General features: G+C 44.5%; 1 protein-coding gene across 5 annotated transcripts in view; it reads right to left on the bottom strand.

Annotated features, from left to right (window-relative positions):
• Positions 1–21,983, bottom strand: part of mdn1 (midasin AAA ATPase 1) — a 126,999-nt gene that overhangs the window by 28,095 nt on the left and 76,921 nt on the right. For 4 of the 5 annotated variants that reach the window (XR_009785337.1, XM_061753188.1, XM_061753185.1 and 1 more), the window contains exons 59-72: positions 21,209–21,376; positions 20,898–21,112; positions 20,431–20,818; positions 19,152–19,264; positions 16,701–17,370; positions 16,444–16,605; positions 11,473–11,749; positions 7,113–7,351; positions 6,823–6,918; positions 6,609–6,703; positions 5,442–5,566; positions 2,250–2,402; positions 225–334; positions 59–132 (exon numbers count right to left, since the gene is read on the bottom strand). Coding sequence is in view for 4 of the 5 variants with exons in the window: in XM_061753188.1 (XP_061609172.1) it covers positions 59–132; positions 225–334; positions 2,250–2,402; positions 5,442–5,566; positions 6,609–6,703; positions 6,823–6,918; positions 7,113–7,351; positions 11,473–11,749; positions 16,444–16,605; positions 16,701–17,370; positions 19,152–19,264; positions 20,431–20,818; positions 20,898–21,112; positions 21,209–21,376 (2,885 nt within the window). In the remaining variant the exon portion in view is untranslated. The remainder of the gene's footprint in view (positions 1–58; positions 133–224; positions 335–2,249; positions 2,403–5,441; positions 5,567–6,608; positions 6,704–6,822; positions 6,919–7,112; positions 7,352–11,472; positions 11,750–16,443; positions 16,606–16,700; positions 17,371–19,151; positions 19,265–20,430; positions 20,819–20,897; positions 21,113–21,208; positions 21,377–21,983) is intronic. The other variant, XM_061753186.1, reaches the window with a different exon arrangement.

The raw sequence follows: 21,983 nt of genomic DNA, 5'->3' as shown, positions 1-21,983 counted from the left end.
GAATGCCAGAAAGATACTGCGGCTCGTGGCACAAATTTGAATTCAATTCATAGCTTACCGATGTGACTTTTCCACTGACTGCTTGATAGACCAGAAACTAACATCATTCCACTTCGAGATCTTGACAAAATCCTGAGGCAAATGACATTAAAATACTAATGAGGAATTGGTCACGAATTCATTTTCATTGTACATTCTTTAAACAAGCAAATCCTATGATGTACCTTAAGATCCTTCTCGATCGGTTGTCTGAGCTCTCTAACTTTGTTCTGAATGCAGTCTGAAAATTGGCTGTAGTATTTGTGCAGGTTCCACAGAAGATGAGACAAGGCAGCTGTAAGATAAAGCATTACAAATGGTGTTTATGATGCTCGAACAAAACAAGGGTTCGAATCTTTGCTTTAAATCAAAACGCAAGCCAACAATCCGGGGTTGGACAACGTCTCTGGGGTTTTCAGGTAAGGGTTCGTGATGTTTTGAATTTGTTCTTTTTGTCATGGTCTAAAGCCAAGGTAGTGCATATTTTTCAGGAAATGCGACATACCAAGATAGCACAAAAACAATACGATTTTGCCTCGGATCGACGTACTAGTTTAAGATTTACTTTAGAAAGATATGGTACAGTGAAAGAAAGGGTAAACAGCAAATACCATCCACCGCATACTATTCCGATTGCAATGGGCCACTACGACTTCTTCCATTCTGTCACGAGATGAGTTGCTCTACCATCATGTGACATTGAACGACTTGACTGTGATGATATCACAACAGCCACTTCTCGACTTACTCATGCAGTGGTTCTTAAGACCACAAGTTTCAATTTCGCCACCAAACACGCCGCGTCCCCCCTCGTCATTGTCGCAGTCAGTCTCGGCGCCGGGGGGCTGTTCGGCAATGACGCCGGCTTTCGCGAAAGCTCGGGCAACGGTCAAAACGGATGCCTTAGCCCCCGGGCCTCCACTTGCGAACCACGGATTCGTCGATCTTGAATTCTCTCGCGGCTGCTCGATTCCCATGTTCCTTCCGCGTAACTGATAGCTTGCGGTTTAAACTGTGCTTCGTACGCGCGTCTCTTCGTAGGCGCCATTTTCGAGGGTCCTTAGCCAAACCGATGTTGTTTTGCACAATGCACATACCGGCGCTATATACCTACTAGGGGCGTGCCTTTCGCGTCCTCTTTCACGCGTACCCTTCCCCTTTTAACGTCCGCATGGTGTCCCGCGTCACGGCCGCCTTTCCTCTCTATAAGCAGCGTGTCGGCAGTCAAGCGGAGCGCTCCTCAAAGTCACACGACGACATTTACAGATTTTGGAACTCGGTGCACACATACACACAAGGCGCGCCGCGTTATAAAGCGCCCCGTCCACTTGGGAGAAAATTGAAGACTTTTAAGTGCGCCTCATGGTCGTGAAAATACGGCAAGTTCATTTTTTTCCCCCCTCATTAATGTACACAGAGCACCCCATATTGACAGAAAAAAATGGAATTGTTGAATTTTTTGCAGATTTATTCAAAAAAAACAAACTGAAATATCACCCAGCCACAAGTCTTCCGACCCTTTGCTGTGGCACTCATATATTGAACTCGGGCGCTGTCCATTTCTTCGGCTCATCCTTAAGATGGTTCTCCACCTTCATTGGAGTCCAGCTGTGTTTGCTTATACTGACTGGACTGGATTAGGAAAGCCACACACCTGTCTATAGAAGACCTTACAGCTCACAGTGCATGTCAGAGCAAATGAGAATCATGAGGTCAAAGGAACTGCCTGAAGAGCTCAGGGACAGAATTGTGGCACGCCACAGATCTGGCCAAGGATAGAAAAAAATTCTGCTGCACTTAAGATTCCTAAGAGCACAGTGGCCTCCGTAATCCTTAAATGGAAGATGTTTGTGTCACACACAGACACCGACTAATATTTGGTCAAGTTTCACCATGACCGGATTTTGGCCATCAACAAGCTTCTGGCATCAATCCGGTCGATCGAATGAGTCAAACAAATCATTTTGATGCTAGCAAAGAGAAATGACCAGATGCAATCAATCATGATCACTAAGGAAAAGTAAATAGGGCTTTGCCTTGTCAAATTAAGACATTCTACGACCTTCAGAACCACTTAATCAAAGTTTCATTCAAAATGTTGGTTAACATATGGACAGTAAATATTTGAGCCTGTAATTGTGAGCCATGAAAAATCCAAAACTTCTGACCATAGCCGTGTTTGCGGTACGTATGCATTTGTGCCAGCTCACCTTGTCCAGGCTGAGTAGGGAGCAGGAGGAGGTGGCAGTGAAAGCTGAGTAACATGGCCAACCGGGTATTGAACTCGCCCAGGCTAGAACACTCCACGAAGGCCTGGAGCGTGGAGGACAATGAAGACAAGGAGATACCTCCCATCTCCTTACCTAGACAGAATCATTGTGTTATACTGGATTGGAAAATGGTCACTAAACATCCCAACTTACAGTACAGAGAACTTGAACTTTTTAAGGGAGGTCGGGGGGGGCGGGGAGTCATTCTCATCAGACCAATAATGGCATTTGTCCTCATTCATTAATCTTGCATACGCACAAATTTGTGCTTAAATCCTGCGTACGCACCTTTGACGCACAATGATTTGTATGTTCGCACTTGATTTTGTTGGTACTCTGTGAGAAAAAATTGAGGACACCCTCAGACCATGGCTTAGCTTACGCTCAAACATTTTGAAAAAACAGCAAACATCTTTTACCCAAGATGCATAATGTATTGATCCACAGTCATTCATAGAAAACTCCATTTTTATGACAGTACCTTAAATTGGGACAATGCTAATGAGTTGACTAATGTCCTAACCATGAAAAGGACCCTTTTCATTTCATTTTCATCCTCGTCCCATTCAAGTGCTTGTATGTGCTGTATTTACTGTATGCGTGTGTGTGCATCCGCCGTTGTCTGTGTGTTGGCAGTTGTCGCGCAACAAGCGGATTTCGCACGAGTTCAGGCTTTGATCGCGCACCCGAAAAAGCTATCGAACCGCCGCATTGATCCAAGGCTTCGGCGTTTTCGCGCTGATCAAGTAGCCTGCACACGCACGTTACAAATCTCAAATAACGTCTCCCAAAATGGACAGTTTCCCAAACGACGGTCACACAGATCAGAGGCGCACTACGTCGCCACTGGCTTGCTTGTGACGTAATGCCAAATGGCACGGCTTACAGGTTTTCTGTGGCTTTCAGGAAATGTATCAACGGCTAATGCCTCTTTGTTGTGCTACATGTATTCCGTACTATGTAACGTATGCAGTGTTTGCTCATTTTCGGCTCTTAAATTGTTTTATAGGTTGTTGGTGCCACTTTCTATAATTTAACATTGAAATTAATTACCGTAATTTCTCATGTAAAATGCACATTCCACCCCGCCCCCAAAATTGTCAATAATGCGCATTAGCTATAGGAGAAAATGAATTTTATAAATGTATGCCGCCATCTAGAGGTTATGAAAAAGCTGTACACTTTCATTCCAATATACCACCGCCCCCTAGAGGTTATGAAAAAGTTGTACACTTTCATTCTAGTATGCCACCTCGAGGTTATGAAAACGGTGTAGCCTACACTTTCACTCCAATATGACAGGGGTACATATGACTGCAAGTGTCCCTCTTGCACACGCCCCACCCCCGGGGTATTTAACGCTTAACTCCTGCCTTCTGAGCTCTCTCGCGTTCTTGCTCTTGTGTTTTCTCTCTCCTCTGGCTTCTTAGCTCGTCTTGCCGGCATCTCGCCAGCCACAGGATGGCCTCGGCCACCTCTCCCCCCTTTCCCTTTCTTTGTTCGGGCACAACGCTCGGTAACCGCGGGCCTTGGGGATGGAGACCCGGCTCCCGACCCTTTGTGGACCGCTGCTGCTGAACCTCCGGAACAGTGGCTGTTGAGCTGCCCAGATAGGCTCCCAGCCAAACGTGAGTTTTCCGAACGTGCAAGTGGACCCTGGGCTCAGGGCGGGGAGAGAGACGGTCATATTCTCCCAAGGAGGCGTGACGAACAACCATTTTTCGTCTTGCGCCTCTTTTGTTTTGTTTTACTTTTCTGCATCTTTTTCTTCTTCAACCCTGTTTCCGTGCTTCGGAGACACGCCCAGAGAGACACGACTCCCAGAGGTCAGTTCATTTACGTTCGTGAGTAGACAACTGCAAGTATTTGCCAGACTGTATAATATTGGTGCCTAATAATTTCAGGGAAATTACTAACTTCAGACAAAATCTCAACTTTGTCCTCTCTCTCGTCCGGAATGGACGCATTAAACGCTCGCGTTTTCCACTTCAGTCCAACACAGGATGCTCCATTTCCCTTTTCGTATGCCTATTTTTCTTTTATTTTCTTTCTTTAGTTAGACCCCTTTTGTGTGTTTCCCTCTAGATCCCTTGTAGATGTCATTAAATACACCATAAAATTGACGTTTAAAACTTTTAATTACGTTAAACCGGAAGTAACGCAGGCGTCGCTTCCGGCTTATTCTTTTCTCCTAAATTAATTCAACCAATATACGCTACAGCATATATGTACAATTATGCTCATAAGTTTACATACCCAGGCAGAATGTGTGAATTATTATTATTTTTTAATATGACTAATGACTGAACAACAACCATCATTAATTTCTTTGTTTTAATTTGAATTGCATAAAAATAAAATTAAATGTGTTTCGCCTTGTCCTTCATGTTTTCTTTAAAGAATTGTACACATCTTACAATTCTGCCTGGGTAATCTAACAGATGAGCACAACTGTGTGTTTTCTCATTTATAAAATAAAAGTAGGGCTGTGATTTTCAAAATAAGAGCAAGTAAATAAAAACAATGTGTGTTCAAATAAGGTGCTTAACTTCAGAATAATTCTTTGAAAAAACTAACAAAATACAGACAATACTTCATGTTTTGATCATATGGGTAGAAAATCAAAATCATGTATTGTAACAATGCATTATACATAGGTTGAAGGGTTTTCCAGAATTGTGAAGGTGCGTATTATACATGGGTGCGCATTATACACAAGCAATAACGGGGTGAATGATTAACATATGTTTTGCAAGCTTTCCGATCATATCAACCTTTTGAATATTGAATAAAGCTATTCAAGTTTTATTATGAAAGTTTTGGATCAGCTCTCTCTGATGACTTCAACCTCAGCGGGAGTCCGCGGATTGGCTGAGTGAGTCCATGGGAAATAGGGGTGCAGTTTATGCAGATTGGAGCGCCGCGAGCACGAGCCCGTTATTGGAATGCATTTTGATTCATTAACATATGCACTGAAGCGCGAAGAAAATCGGTCGGCACAAACATGTCACGATTCCGACGGTAACTTTGCATACATGCTCAACCTGTGCGCAGGATAGAACATTTCTACGCATTGATTAGCGAATGAGGCCAATTGTCTTTTTCACGAAACGGGTTAGTGTGTGCGCAAACCTGTATCGGCATTCATCATCTGATCCTCCAGATATTTTGCTAAGAGCTGGTAAATAGAGAACCAGTGGTGAGTGGATTTCTCAGTATGACGCTTCACAGCATTGTCCAGACTGCTTGACCAACAACTGCCAGAGAAGAACGCATTAATATGGTTACTACTACTATTTATATAAATATTGACATTATAGATGGATAAATAAACAAGTAAATCCATATATAGTTATCTCCATTCCTTTTACCAAACTGCAACAAATGGAAAGTGAGATCAAGACACCAGTGTTCAACATTAAATGTGTGTAATCAGGACTAGCCTGGGCAAAAAAGAAACTAATAAACGTAAAGCTATAATCCCCAACAATTTTTTTGTTGTGGTAAATAATAATAATAAAAGTTATTTTCACCCAAGCCACTGCAAGAGTAGACGACAAAATCCTGATTAAGCCTATCAGCTTCTGATACATCCTGCTAAATGTTTCAGTATTTATTTTGTTATATTTAGTGACTATCCTGAACATTCCCGCGCTGAATCACTTGGTGGCGCTCTAAAATGACATAGCAGACACAACATATTTTAACTACAAAAGGGCAGGCCCATATATGGACAGCGCGGAGGTCGACTGAGCCGTTGAGAAATGAGAAAGCATGCAGGGTTGGAAGGAGGAGGAGGAGGAGGCCGGACAAGAATTTAGCCTACGTCACATTGAAGCGGCGTAGGCTGTTGTAATGCAATTTTAGCGTTAGGGGGCGCCAGAAATCACGTGATTATAGCTTGAAGCAGAAAAGCACAAGACAAAAAAACAAACAAGGAAATCTAACATGGGGAAAAAAGTGAGTTGTCCCATTGGTCATATCAAGTCAATGTCACCTAATATTGCTAAGATAGGGTGGCTACGTTGAAGAACATGGTGCGCTAACAATCATGTAAAAATAGAGAGGCCGGAGGTACATCCAGCAGGTTTCGTCGGCATGTATTAATCAATGGACTGCAGTGTGCCCGATTTCACCCTTTGGGTAACCTACCATACACCACTGCAGCTGTAATCCCCACATACGGGGGCTTCACAAATGTTGCCGATGGAATTGCAAAAACTAATTTTCGATCAAACTATGAAATACCGCTCCAGATTGTGAAAGCAATCAGAATTACTTGCAAGCATTTTGTCTTACTTTAGCTCCAGTTTGTGCCACTTCATAATGAGCTGTGTAATTGCCGTCATATTGCTCTGCAGGGAGACCGCACGACTGGCGTTATTCTCCCAATCCTGATAAGCGCAACAGAGTCAAAACAGGAACAGAAGATGGAGATATTACACACATTTCAATAATTCTGTTCTCAAAAAACTAATTTAGGGACATTAAACCTGTTGCAAAAAGAGCTTACTTGTGCTTTACTCAGTAGTATCTCCAGGCCATTGAGGAACTTTGCCAGTGGACTGGACAAGCTGAAAGTCATGATCCTCTCAATCACCACAACGAGCTGCAAAAAAAACAATACAAAAACTACCATTCATATGACACTCCATACGACACAGTAGCTGCAACGGATACCCTTTCCTTGTGAATAATGTGCCCAAGGTCTTTCACAGAATGAATAAAGGAAAGTATCAACCGAGGCAAGCAGCTTCTATTGTTTTTTTCGAAGTTTTGATCATGGAATATTGGAATTCTGACCTGCACAAGCACTGGGTGATCTGGCCAGTCCTCGAGTCTCTGCTTTACAGCAGTCCACATCTCTTCCAGGACAGGAAGACAGAGGCGGGCCTCAATTATATTGGGGTGCTGATAGAAGTCATAAGGCCCTTCTGAGGTGAGAACCAGCATATCAGATCCTGGTGAGCCTTGCACTGTGTTCTGGAGGAGAGTTGACAGCAACAGCTCACTGCCTGCAAGCTGCTGGTTTAGTTCTGCATCTGTAGGGGGAACAGTATTAGGCCAATTCATATTAGACGCACAATATTTGCATTGTAAAGCCCAGTTAGGATGGCATACGAATGTTAAGAAACCTTCGCCTCTTCCCTCTCGGGGGACGTGGCGAAAAGAGTTGAGTGGTTCTTTCTCAGGATGTAACAGCACTGGGGAAAAGACGGAACCATTTGCTACGCTACACAAGGGACACAAGGGCCCTTATTGGCTGCGTTTCTTCAGATTTGCAATTCATTTTGCATTGACACTTCCCAGGCCACCGTGTGCTTGTCTGCGCAGGCGCTCCGCCACGAGGTAATATCCGATCACTCTTGTGGGTCCACCCGCTCACAGTTCTAACGGGATCTGTGTTCAAAGTGCAGCTTACAGATGTAGAAAAAAAGTTTTTAAAAAAAATAAATGCATAGAAAAAAAAAAATATATATATATATATATATTTTTTTTATTTTTTATTTTTTTTTATTTATTATTATTTTTTTTTTTAAAGTCCATCATTAGCAGAGGAGTTGAGAAACAAGTTTGAAGAAGCAATGGCTTCATTCAAATCTTGGTGTCACCGTTGCATACGGCGATGAGCGAAAACTACAGATGGACAAATTCCAAAATTCAAAAAAATATTTTAAGTTTAACTTCACACAATTAAGGAGTTACTGCAGTACTTTATTTTTCAAGATAAGGCTGTCAAAGACGGTTCATTTAGAATATAAATACTAATATTAACTTCACATATAGGATGACCTAAATTCCAACCATCCATTTCCCGTACCGCTTATCCTCACTAGGGTCACGGGTGTGCTGGAGTCTATCCCAGCTAACTCTGGGCGAGAGGCAGGGTACACCCTGAACTGGTCGCCAGCCAATCGCAGGGCACATATAGACAAACAACCATTCGTATACACATTCACATCTACGGGCAATTTAGAGTCTTCAATGAACCTACCATGCATGTTTTGGGGATGTGGGAGGAAACCAGAGTACCTGCAGAAAAGCCACGCAGGCACAGGGAAAACATGCAAACTCCACACAGGCGAGGCCGGATTTGAACAACATACATCGACGCCATAGGTGTTCCTCGTGGGGTGCCGAATGAATACAAATTGGCTGACCAAGTTGCAGGAGGATTTGAGTCTTTCATATGCTGGTGGTGTACAATGCAGCCCTATGGGGGGCACAAGTCAGTGCAAACTGTAGGCCGGTCCCAAGCCCGGATAAATGCAGAGGGTTGCGTCAGGAAGGGCATCCGGCTTAAAACCTTGCCAAACAAATATGAACGTTCGTCCAAAGAATTCCATACCGGATCGGTCGTGGCCCGGGTTAACAACGTCCGCCACCGGCGCCGTCAACCCGCAGGGCGCCGTTGGAAATTCACCTACTGTGGGTCGAAGTCAAAGAAGAAGAAGAAGAGGTGGAAAGCGGGTTCTTCGGCAGAAAGAAGAGGAAAGCACAGAGCCTAGAACTGAATGTGGGGACTTTGAATGTTGGGACTATGACAGGAAAATCTCGGGGGTTGGTTGACATGATGATTAGGAGAAAGGTTGATATATTGTGTGTCCAGGAGACCAGGTGGAAAGGCAGTAAGGCGAGAAGTTTAGGGGCAGGGTTGAAATTATTTGACCATGGTGTAGATGGGAAGAGAAATGGAGTCGGGGTTATTTTAAAGGAAGCGTTAGCTAAGAATGTCTTGGAGGTGAAAAGAGTATCAGATCGAGTGATGAGGCTGAAACTTGAAATTGAGGGTGTTACTTGGAATGTGATTAGTGGCTATGCCCCACAGGTGGGGTGTGACCTAGAGGTGAAAGATCAATTCTGGAAGGTGCAAGACGAATCATTTCTGAGCATCACAGACAGGTGCAGATTGTAATGGACATGTTGGTGAAGGTAGTAGGGGTGATGAAGAAGTGATGGGTAAGTACGGCATCCAGGAAAGGAACTTGGAGGGACAGATGGTGGTAGACTTTGGCTGGAGTGAACACTTTTTTCCAGAAGAGGCACGAACACAGGGTGACCTACAAGAGCGGCGGGAGAAGGACGCAGGTGGATTACATCTTTTGCAGACGACGTACTCTGAAGGAGGTTACCGACTGTAAGGTAGTGGTAGGCGAGAGTGTGGTTAGACAGCATAGGATCTAGAGAAAGCCTATGACAGAGTACCCAGAGAGGAACTGTGGTACTGCATGAGAAACTCTGGAGTGGCAGAGAAGTATGTTAGAATAATACAGGACATGTACGAGGGCAGCAGAACAGCGGTGAGGTGTGCTGTAGGTGTGACAGACGAATTTAAGGTGGACGTGGGACTGCGTCAGGGATCAGCCCTGAGCCCCTTCCTTTTTGCAGTGGTGATGGATAGGCTGACAGATGAGGTTCGACTGGAATCCCCGTGGACCATGACGTTTGCAGATGACATTGTGATCTGCAGTGAAAGCAGGGACCCTTGCCCGCCGCAGGGCATCCTGGCAGCACCGCTCCCAAGCTACCCTTCGGGGTGCCTTGGGCATTGTCACCCCATGCTCATTGCCACCTTCGCATCACAAGTCAGTCTCCTTTGCCAATGTTTGTCTGTCCTTTGTTTTGCTTTTTGCTGCATTGTTTCCCTGTAGATTCCCATGTTAGAATTCATTACATTTTCCATAAAAATTCACTACCTGTATCATTTGTGTGTTTGGCTTCGACAAAAGACCTCTGGTTATTGAGAACTCTGATCTAATTCCTGTAGCAACCTTCAGATAACGAGACAGAGGTTTTCGCCACTTTGTCCTGGCGTTTTACACATCTAAAAAGAGACGTGGTGCCCCTTTACGAGATATAATAATTTGATTTTTAACGCTGAAACTTAAAATCACGCTAAACCAGAAGTGCCGGAGGCGTCGCTTCAATCTTATTCTTTTCTCCTAATTACGTTTTTATCCAAACCAATATAAGACGTTCTGAAGGTGTTCCAGCACGAGGCATTCAAAGGACTTCACAGATGTCAGGGCGACAGGCCTGTAAGTCATTCAGTCCTGGAATTGCAGGTTTCTTGTGGACTGGGATAATGATGGAGCGTCTGAAGTAGGATGGACCTTCACCCAGGTCCGAAGATTGATTGAAAATCAGCGTGAAAACTGGAGTGAGCTGGTCCATGCAGACTCTGAAGCAGTCGGGTCTTTGTTGAGACGTCTCACTTCCTGTATGTGAACGGTCAAGGCGGGAGAGGGAGTAAGAGGTGGGATGAAGGTCGCTGCAGGTTGGGCTGGGTGGTTGTGGGTAAGTGCCCTTTTCAAATCTGCAGTAGAGCGTATTCAAATAGTCAGCCAGTCCTTTATTTTACTCCGCTTTGGGGGTTAGGGTCACCTGTCGTTGGTTAATGATTGTAATCCTCTCCACACGGAAGCAGCATCATTAGCAGCAAACTGGTTTTCCAGCTTTTCTGGAAAACCAGTTTGCCAGAAGAGCTGGGAAACTGGTTTTCTCTTGGCAATATTTATCCCAAAGTGAATATTTTTCTTAATTTACTCATATTCAATTTTCTAAAAGTTAAAATGTGGAAAAGTGGCCCTTTAAACACAACCATTAATACATTTTTAATATGTGCTTTTTCTTTTTATTGAAAGGGGGAAAAAAAACATTTGCTGAGTTGATACAAAGGCTTTAACGCCGTAGACTGTGGCCCAAAAACCGAGGTAGGGACCTTAACGTGGTTTAGCTGCACCGTTTCGACCCGAGTTAGTTCTCAAGTCAAACGTTGAGCTCCCCAGCTCCCCCCCCCCCCCCCCCCCCGACTATATCTAAAGATCACCGAGCAAGATACAGAAAGTGCAGTGCGTCATCGTAATCACTGCACGACTGGGTTAACAAGGTGACACTGTAAAAACGCTTTCAGTGGGAATGACTTGTACAGGTGAAGCCAATTCAGTCTACCTTGGATCAGTTGTTCAGTCTAGAATTTGCCATTTCAATGCAGATTTGACCTATACATGCTATACCCTATAAAGAGGGGAAATCCACACTCCATGAATGACTCACTTCAAAAAAATACAAATCTAAATGTCAACCAATATATTCATACATATAAATAATACTAAAATGATCTCTGGAGAATGTTAGTGAGAGAACAAATAAGGACACTCACCAATCAGATGATAGAAGTGTGCAATCAAGGGGGCAGCGATTTGGTAAGAGCAAACCAGGGCCTTGACATAGTCGGTACTTGGACTTTTGGGTGATCTGTTCTGGTACCACAATGACTGGGCAAAACCTCGACATAGGCGCTGATGAATTTGCACTAATGTGTTCATTGCAGTAGTTGACAGAACATGGCTTTCGTCGAGCACCTTCACGGCATCGCCGTCTTCCAGGCGTGCATCTGTGGGGCCCTCCAGGCTCGGCAGACACATGTCTGCAAAGTCCTGGATGGAGAATACAAATTGTCACCCCTTAGAATTCAATACAAACCTTTGAATGCATTTGTCTTGACAAAGTACGTCAATGATATCTTTGCAATTTCACCCAGGCGTTGTGTGTGTGTGTGTGTGTGTTCTCTTGAACAATTTGGCTGAAACTATTTATACTATGTCAGCTGAAATTCAAATTGCACGTCAGTGTGAAGTATGCAGTATGTGTCCATTGACTGACGATCCATAAAGGGAGTAGGTACCGTAGGTGCCGGATGGAGCAGCAAACCCCTGAGACCCAAGTAAGATGCATACTTTTAGTAGGCTCACGGTGTTAATGATTCAGGTACCACGGAAGAGAGCTGATAATGACACGGTAGACGTGGCGAGTGGAAAAGGGTCACTTTCATTAGCCGAAGGGCCGGGCGCTGTTAAGAACCTCATGAGTCGATTTAGACTCTTTAGGTTGCAATTTGATAAGGATTTCAATGCGCTGATATTACAAAAACACACAAATTAAAGGAGATTTGGACAATTTTGAAATATTGATTTTTGATGCCATGTAAACAGAATATGTCGCCTGTCACGTCACATTTTTTTAAGTGCATGTAAATATCAATAAGGATTATTTCCTCTTTGGAATTGTAAAGTTTAAAACAAACAACAATTTATAATAGATTCAACATTTCAAGAAAACAAAATACAATCTCTCTTATAAAAGGGAGACCTAGAACACCGTGGAGGAGCACAATGATGGTAAAGACCTCTAAATCAAAGTGTAGGAAAGTAGAACGTAAGTGGAGAAAAACTCAACTCCAAATTGACGATGACCTCTACAGACAATTACAGTCTTCGTAATTTTAACCAAGCGTTAGTCAGCAACACTTTTCTGAAATCATCAGTAAGAACTTCAACAATACTCGCACTCTGTGTTTGCTGTGGTTGACAAGCTCTGAATCAGATAGCTCCAGAACGCCTACAGCAGATAAATGCAATGAATTCGCGCTTGTTATTTGAGTGAAAAATACAATCCATCAGGTTAAATATTAGCACAAATCAGCAAAATGATCAAATTATACTACATCTGAAACCCCCAGGAAAATGTCAGAATTTGATACAATTGACCAACAAACAGTCCACCAGCTGAAACCATCAACGAGCTGTCTTGACCGAGTACCATCTGAATTTTTCAAAGTCTGTGCTAGCTGATTTGCAGCAAATAATCAATTGCTCACTTCAGTCAGGCGAGTTTGCTAAAGCTCTTAAAGTTAGCTGCCAGTAAGCCTCTGCTAAAAAATAGAGCGCTGGACGCGTCCGTGTTGGCAAGCTATAGACCCATCTCCAATCTCCCTTTCATAGCCAAGATTGTTGAGAAAGTTATTTTTAATCAACTCGGAAATTTCTTGAACTTAAATGGACTTTTTGACAAATTTCAATCAGGGTTCCGAACTCATCACAGTACCGAATCTGCTCTTATCAAAATGCTAAATGATATAAGGTTGAATACTGACTCGGGAAAGGTCTAAATTCTGGTCTTGTTAGACCTCAGTGCGGCTTTTGATACGATAGATCATAATATACTGCTGAGCAGGTTGGAAAACGTGGGTAGGACTGAATGAAACAGTCCTTAAATGGTTCAGGTCCTACCTGGAGGAAAGGCGTTATTTTGTAACCATTGGAAGTGCTCCATCTCATCGAATGGCAATAACCTATGGGGTCCCTCAAGGGTCAGTTCTTAGACCCCTCCTGTTCAGCCTGTATATGCTACCCTTGGGTCAAATTCTTCAGAACTTCCATCTTGACTATCATAGCTATGCAGATGACACACAGTTATATCTAGCAGTGTCTCTCGATGACTACAGTTCAATAGAGGTGTTGTGTCACTGTCTAAAACAGATAAATATCTGGATGAGGCAAAATGTTCTTCAATTAAACTACAACAAAACTGAGATAATTGTTTTTGGCAAGAAAGAAAAGAGGATTGCTGGTAGTAAATACCTGGAGTCACTCTCTTTAAGAACCAAAGTCTCCAAGTCCGAAACCTTGGTGTTCTGATAGATTCCGACCTGACTTTCAACAGTCCTATCAAATCAATTACTAAAACTGGCTTCTACCACATGAAGAACATATCCAGAGTGAAGGCTTGCATGTGTCAAGCAGACCAGGAGAAGCTCATCCATGCTTTTATCTTAAGTATACTTGACTATTGTAATGGTCTTCTGAATGGACTTCCTAAAAAGAGCATTAAACAGCCGCAGCTCGTTCAGAATGGCGCGGCTCGGGTTCTGACCGGAACAAAGAGGTCAGAGCATATTACTCCAATTCTCAAGTCTTTACACTGGCTTCCAGTCAGCTTTAGAATAGATTTGAAAGTTCTGCTACGGGTCTATAAATCACTAAACGGTTTAAGTCCTGAAGACATGAATGAAATGCTAATGGAATATAAACCCAGTAGGGCTCGGAGATCGACAGACTCGGGTCAAATAGTGGAGCGCAGAGTCCAACGCAAACATGGTGAAGCAGCATTTGGCTATTATGCTGCACACAAATGGAAGAAGTTGCCAACAGAAGTCACGTCAGCCCCAAGTGTGCATGTTTTGAAGTCCCGTGTTAAAAACTCTTCTTTTTTCCCCCCCATGCTTTTTAGAGCATTTCCACTTTGAAATGATATCCCTTGCACTGTATGCTGTTTTAATTGTATTTTTATTTGATTGATTCTTTTGTTTTTGTTTGAAATGTTTAAAAGCAGGTTTTTTTCTTTGTTTTTTTTAAAAAATGATTTTAATCATTTAAAGCACATTGAGTTATCTTGTGTATGAAATGCGCTATATAAATACATTTTGCTTTGCTTTGTTTAAATAAATAAATAACACAAAAACACAAAAATGATATAAAAATGTAAAATCAAACAATGGACTCTACACTAACTTTTCCATTGGTAGCACTGGACCATGCCTCATGTAGTCTTGCCATACTGTAGCTCCGTATGAAATAGAGTAACTCAAGTTATAGCTGCAAAATATTTTGCTGCGAAAAGGACGTTTTTCTGCAGCAAGCAGTGTCTGACTAAACGGGTCATATTTCTTCCATGTCTTTTTAAAAGACGATGGAAATCTGTTCAAATAAAAGCAAAGCATAACAACAGGGATGACATGTACTCTGTTTTTTTACTTTTCATAAATGAACGCAACAGCAGCATAACTTTAATATCAGCATACTGTAGATAGAGGGTTGGGTCAAAGAAAAAACGAGCGTGATTTGAATAGAAAATACTTATTCGTTAACAAACGAGCAGAACTTGATTTTAGTAACGATCTAGCTGCTTTCAAAACATCCATCCAGCAATTTTCCGTACCGCTTATCCTCACTTGGGTCGCAGGCGTGCCGGAGCCATTCCCAGGGGCGAGAGGCGGGGTACACCCTGAACTGGTTACCAGCCCATTGGAGGGCACATATAAAAAAAAAAAACAACCATTTGCACTCACGTTTACACCTACGGGCAATTTAGAGTCTTCAATCTACCTACCATGCATGTTTTTGGGATGTGGGAGGAAACCGGAGTACCCGGAGAAAAGCCACGCAGGCACGGGGAGAACATGCACTACTCCACACCGGCGAGGCCGGATTGGAACCCGCTTCCTCAGAACTGTGAGGCAGATGTGCTAACCGGTCGGTCACCGTGCCACCATAAAACAAGAAAAAATAAAATAAAATAAGAAAATTCAACAAACTAGAAGGGCCCAGTTGCTAAGATTAAACCTTTGTGTATTTCCATCACCCATGTGATTGAGAATCGACGCATACATAAAGGAAAACATAATTTTTAGCAAGCGCCCTGGTATTTTTTTTGTTTTTCACTAGGCTGTTTAACAGAATTCTAGCGGGTGAGAAGTTAAGGTGGACATGGGACTGCATCAGGGATCGCCTCTGAGCCCCTTTCTGTTTGCAGTGCTTATGGATAGGCCGGCAGAGGAGTTGAAATTGAAATCCCCGTAGACTATGATGTTCGCAGATGACGTCATCTGCAGTGAAAGCGAGGATCACGTGGAGGAACATTTATAAAGGCTGACCGGCCTACAGTTTGCACTGGCTTGTGCCCCCCGTAGGTCTGCATTAATGCTCTATAAAATACGAAAACATCATTGTTTGTTATGGTATTAGTTTAAGGAGCCTGTTTATGGTTGTAATTTAGATGGAGATCAGACTACATCGGATGACCCATTCCAAAGGGTTCACGTACTTTTTCTACCCACTGAATCTATATTATGTGGGCTGGACCGGGTAGAAAATAGGACAGGGCGGTACAGTGGTAGTGAGGCAGGCAGTGCTAGCGGTGTATGGTGGGACAGGCTATGCAATGCCAGAACGCCTGTAGAAATGAGAACACAGTGCCGGAAGTTAACACGATCACAAAGGCTCTGGATGGCCTCACACCAAGCAATGTCTCGACGGAGACACGCTCGTGAATAAACACCATCACGCATGCACGTTAATCAGCCCAAATGTCCTGGAATTGCTGTTGCGGGCCCAATGACGGTGGGTGGACTCGGCCTCACCCATTCAAGAGGGATGCGCACGCCAAAGCCCTGTCGACAGGACACCGCCCACACCAGCCAAATAACCGAGTGCTGCGTAGGAATATGACTAAATAGTTTGACTTAAAAATAAATGTAAATACATAATAATGAGAACTATTTGTACTTGAATACCTTTTCAAACTGAGGGAACTGACATCTGAAGTCCTTCTCCTCTTGCTGCGCCTCAGTCAGTCCTGTACCATGCAGCTTGCTGCGGCTGCGGTACAGACAAGCCTCCTGCTGTTCTCGGTCTCTCTTCTTTTTCTCCATCTCGTCCCACTCATTCACTAGAGCCTGAAGGTGTCATACCACAGATAGCACACTAACAACATAAGGAACATTGAAGAACAAGATGCAGATTTAAAAAAAACAATTCAGTAGTTCCTGACCTGACAGATGTGCCTAAAGATATTTCGCGTTGCATCACTGAACTGTCCTGTGCCAAGTGTGTGGCACTGCACAAAAAGCAGAGCATTGAGTAGCAATGTGGAGGGTTGCAGGTCCAACTGAATGATGTCTTGTTGTGACAGTCGCTGCCCAAGGCTACTCATAATGTCCAGGCTTTCTTTGGAGCAGAGGAAGTCTGCCTGGGCTAGGTAGGATTGCAGACTGGGAGAAATGGAGGGAAAGGAAAGCAGGCAGGACACCAGTTTGGCAAGTTCAGGCACATGGTACAGTGAGTCAGTTACTCGGGCGGCCACCAGCTTCATGCCATATCGGAGCTGGAGGATTCCAGCCTGCATTGGCCTGACAACATCGGGGTAAAGAGGATAGTCCTCTTGCAGCCTCTGGCAGAAGCACTGCTGAGAATTCTGCCACACAGTCTCCTCCTTCAGCAGACCCCGGATGGCTGACCTGGATAACGAGGAGGAACTCTGCAGAGCACTTTGGAGGTGTGAGAGCAGGTCTTGCACAGCTGATGCCTGGCTGATGCTGCACAGGTAGTGCTGGAGGTCCTGGAATAACTTTCCATAGTGAGCTTCTTGGGGGCGAAATGCCTGCTTCCTGGAGAGCTCGGCTATTTGTGCCTTGACCTGCTGCATACAGATCCAAAGATACCTAGAACCACAAACCCCAAAAAGTGATTTATTGTTGACTTCACAATGCAATTCTTAACGCAATATGAACACATCTATGCATTGTTGGAAGGAACATCTGATCCAAATATTTGTAGATATGATTTTATAACTATTCATAAAATGAATTATAATACTAATGTAATGGACATGCTCTCGCCAGCTGGCACCGTGACCCCCAATCTCGGACTGGGACTGCATCCCTTCCGGCGGGGCCTAAACGCCAGAGCCCCCCCTTTGGGCGCTGGCTCTCGCTTGCTCGACCACCTTGCCGAAGACTCGCTCAGCCAGGAAGCCCCGCCTCTCAGCACGAGGTGGCGAAGACACGTCAGACCTTTCCCCGCCGCAGGGCATCCTGCCAGCGCCCCAAGCAACCCTTTCGTGTGCCTGGGTAGCTCACGAACAAAGCTCCGTTGGGAGGGAAACGGGCGGCGCACGTCTGCTCCGAGAGTCTTTGGCCGCCCTGCACTTGGAACTCTTTTTCTTGCTTTTTATTTTTTTTGCTTCCTCCTTTTTCCGTCAACTCCACCTGTTCCCCGTACGGACCGGAGCGGCCAAACATTCGAGAGATCGACCGGCCTGCCTAAATTATGTTCCCCGCAACGTAAGTCCAATCTCCGGTCTACAAAAGTACAGATTAGTGCACATTTGGGTTTAAATTAACGGGAACAGGAACGCCCAATTCTATGCACTGTCACCGCGCATGCTCTTTCCACCCTCACGTCACAAGTTCAGTATCCTTTGCCAGTGTCCATCTGTCCTTTGTTTTGCTTTTCACCGCATTGTTCCCCTGTGGATTCCCCTGTTTTTGACCGCTTGACCGACTGGGAGCATTTCCTGCCGACACGCCGGTTATACAGAGGAAAAGCCGACGTGGCTGAGGACAGCACGCGGACGTCAAGGGGAAGGGTGCGTGAAGGAGGAAGCTAAAGCCACACCCCAGTAGGTATATAGCGCCAGTATGTGCATTGTGCAAAACAACATCGGACCCCCGAAAACGGCACCTACGAAGAGACACGCTTACGAAGCACAGTTTAAACCGCAAGCTATCAGTTACGCGGAGGAACGTGGGAATCGAGCAGCCGCGAGAGAATTCAAGATCGCCGAATCCACGGTTCGCAAGCGGAGGAAGCAGGAAAACGAGCTTCGCCGAGTCAAGAAGAAGAAGCTGAGTTTCCGCGGAAACAAGGCGAGGTGGTCCGAGTTGGAAGACCGACTTGAGCAATGGATAAATGAGCAAAGAACAGCTGGGAGAAGCGGCTCTCCGGTCACCATTCGACTGAGTGCAATAACTGGGAGCTTGCCATCATTCCGGGAGGCTTGACGAAGGAACTCCAACCGCTGGACATCGGTGGAAACGGGGCGTTCAAAGTGAAGTTGTGAGCGGCGTGGGAGCCATGGATGACAGATGGTGAGGGAGGCAGGGCCGGGCGAGTTACGCCACAATTTGTGAATGGATGACGGATGCCTGGAGAAAACCCATGCAGGCTTTGGGTTTTCTCCGGGTACTCTGGTTTCCTCCCACATCCCGAAAACGTGCATGGTAGATTCATTGAAGGGCACAGAAATGGTAAACCAAATGACAAGGGAGCAAACTAAAAGCCTAACAATGCCATGCTCAACCGAGTGCAGATATAATCATGAAATCTTTACAAAACCCCCAGAGCAGCAGTCGCTAATCGCGCCAGCTTTCACTTTATAGGCATTGAATTATTGGAAAAAGAAAAAGTAATCATTATTTTCTCATTGATTTCTCGTGCAGACCTGATTCGAGGATGCTGGAGGCCATCAGTGGTACGACTCTCCTCCAACTCTGCTCCAGTCATCAGCTCAGAGGACAGGCTGCGCACTTTCCACTCGGTCTGCAGAAGAGCCAACTAAAGTGGAAAAGACAAACCGTTTACATTTACTGTTTCTCCTCCCTGTTCTAGATGTGCCTTTAATGTTGGAAAATCACAATTAACATCATTTATTGTGTATAATATGGTCAAGTATAATCCACACCCCCAAAATTGACCCCACATATCCAAACCCTCCTATGTATAATACGCACCGTCGATATACAGCGACCATTTGCTCATAACATCGACATCAACTATTATCCGCATTGTATTAGGTTTGTCAAATAAATATTCTCTCTCTGTGTGCATGGGCTTAAATAAATCAGATTTGTTTTTTCATCGACCGTGTCGGAACAGGCCACGCTAGATGTAAAAAGGTTTAAGGTTGCTCGATGTCACAAAAGCGCCTCCAATCGTCACCAAAATGTCTGTGGAGGGCCCACGACAAATTTAAGGGACATCAAACGTTTTCCTCCCCATCGACACTCAAAAGCTTAACATCACTTCATGTCGCAAAACGGTGAGCATTTGTCACCGAAATGTATATGGACATCTTTATGGCCCCTTCCCCATCTCAAAATATCAGGATGGAATTCTGAATAGTTTGGATTTGATATCAATATGGGCTCGTGAGGAGGTCGTGATTCTTGGGTGTCCATTAATGCCAATGAAAAAATGTGCTTTTCACAACCCCTAGTTACCGATACACGTTTATGCAATGTGAATTTTCTTCATTTTCCTTATACCGACTGCAATTTCTCATTTTACCCCCCCCCCCCCCCAAAATATAAAGTTGATAGACATACATTGGTATGAGGAAAATAAAACAAATATTGATTCTTATTTGTATTAATAAATGACTAGGGGTTGTATAGTGGCCCCTCGCTATTCACGGGGGATAAGGGCAAGTCCACAAAACTTGTCCCCGATGTCCACGCGATGTTCCAGAGGCGTGTCAACCAGGACAGCCCCACAACATCCAGAGCCTTTAGGAACTGCGGGCGAATCTCATCCACCCCTGGGGCCTTGCCACCGAGGAGCTTTTTAACCACCTCGGTGACCTCAACCCCAGACTGTCCCGACACAGGGATTCAAATAATCATAATAATAATAATAAAGTAAGTAAATAAATAAATACACTACACTACTCGAGAGTGTATTAAACATGAGAAATTACGGAAGATGGAAACATTTGCTGGTACCTCCTGCTGGGCATAGTTGAGTTTGTAGGCCCTCTTGACAGCTGGGTCAAAGATGGTCTGCGGTGCCCATAATTTGATATGGAGCAACCCCATGTTGACCCAGAACACACCGGCGCCGGCCACAGACTTGGTGCCTTCAGTTCTATTTTCAACATATTGCTTCAGGCAGGCAATACAGGAATCCACCACTCCGTCAGGGAGCAATTTCGGGGGAATGAAATCGCTGAGAATTTGATGGATCTCCTGAGCGGCAATCGGTGGTTTGGCTTCCTCAACCAGGTTCTTGCACTTATCCATATAAAGCTCCCGCAAACTGAGAGGTAACAGGTGTGCCATGCTCTGTAACTGTCGACGTAGGATGGCACCCTGGAGCCTCAAATCTGTGCCTCTGAAGAAAAATGACGAGATCAGAGGAACAAAGGGTGTCATTTATGAGTAGGCATTATCATGTAAAGCACTTCACCTACCTTAGGTCTTCCAGTGCTGGGAAAGCCATATTGTCCCACAAGATTGCGGACAAGTCCTGGAGCTGCAGAATCTGCTCCTTCCACTCCCCTAGGGTCACATGTGAGACAAAGAGGAGTGCACTCCCCGATGGTTCCCACTGCCGTCCAGTCGCACTGCCGGTGAGTACCCCCAGTGTGCAATGGGACCACAGAGCTTTATTTAGCAAAGCTGGTCCCTAAAAAGACAATACACCTCATTATATAGGTCATGTGTTTCTCGAGAATATAGGACTTTCAGTGTTGTATCTCCAAAATATAGCCATAGCCAATACCATATTTTTGGCTTCGCAATTTGCCTCCGAATCAGGATGTTTCTCAGGATTGAGTGGATTCCATTTCAACCAATGGTCAGGGTCGGATGTGGTGCCGGTCCTCCACAGAGCAGCCAAAGCTTCAGACAGCAGCTCACACCACACAAACTGAAGCTCCTCCGCTGGCTGCTGGGAAGAATCACCACCGTTAGACAATCGAGCATCACTTAAGCTGTATTTTCCGTGTACCCTTCCTACGTTTTGATGAGACGCGTGTCCCATATTCAAATGCGATCAAACTGTACAACGCCACAGAAAGGGACTTCTCATCCATCGTCATTGATGTTTAAGATCAAACCAATGCAAATAGGCGAATATAACCCAAGTGAACTTAAGAACCTGGACAACTTGCTGTGATTGATGGCACAATGAATTCTGCTCTCTAACAGAAAATCCGGAAGGAGAATGTTCAGCCGTCAGTTTGTCACCTCAAGCTGAGGCGCACTAGGGTTCTGCGGCAGGATAACGATCCGACACCAGCAAGTCGACTTCTGAATGGCTTAAAAGAACAAAATGAAGGTTTTGGAGTGACCGAGTCAAGGTCCAAACTGGAATCCGATTGAAATGCACTGACAAGACCTCAAAAAGGCTGTACATGCTCAAAAAACCCCATTTTTGCTGAATTCAAACAATTCTGCAAGGAAGAGTGGGCCAAAATATCTCTGCAGAGATGTGAAAGAATCTTTGCCAGTTATCGAAAAACGCTTCATTTCAGTTGTTGCCGCTGAGGATGACC

The sequence above is a fragment of the Phyllopteryx taeniolatus genome, chromosome 18, assembly GCF_024500385.1.
Source record: "Phyllopteryx taeniolatus isolate TA_2022b chromosome 18, UOR_Ptae_1.2, whole genome shotgun sequence".
NCBI lineage: Eukaryota > Metazoa > Chordata > Actinopteri > Syngnathiformes > Syngnathidae > Phyllopteryx > Phyllopteryx taeniolatus.
Note: the sequence above shows the minus strand (reverse complement) of the source record. Positions and strands in the feature narration are given on the sequence as shown.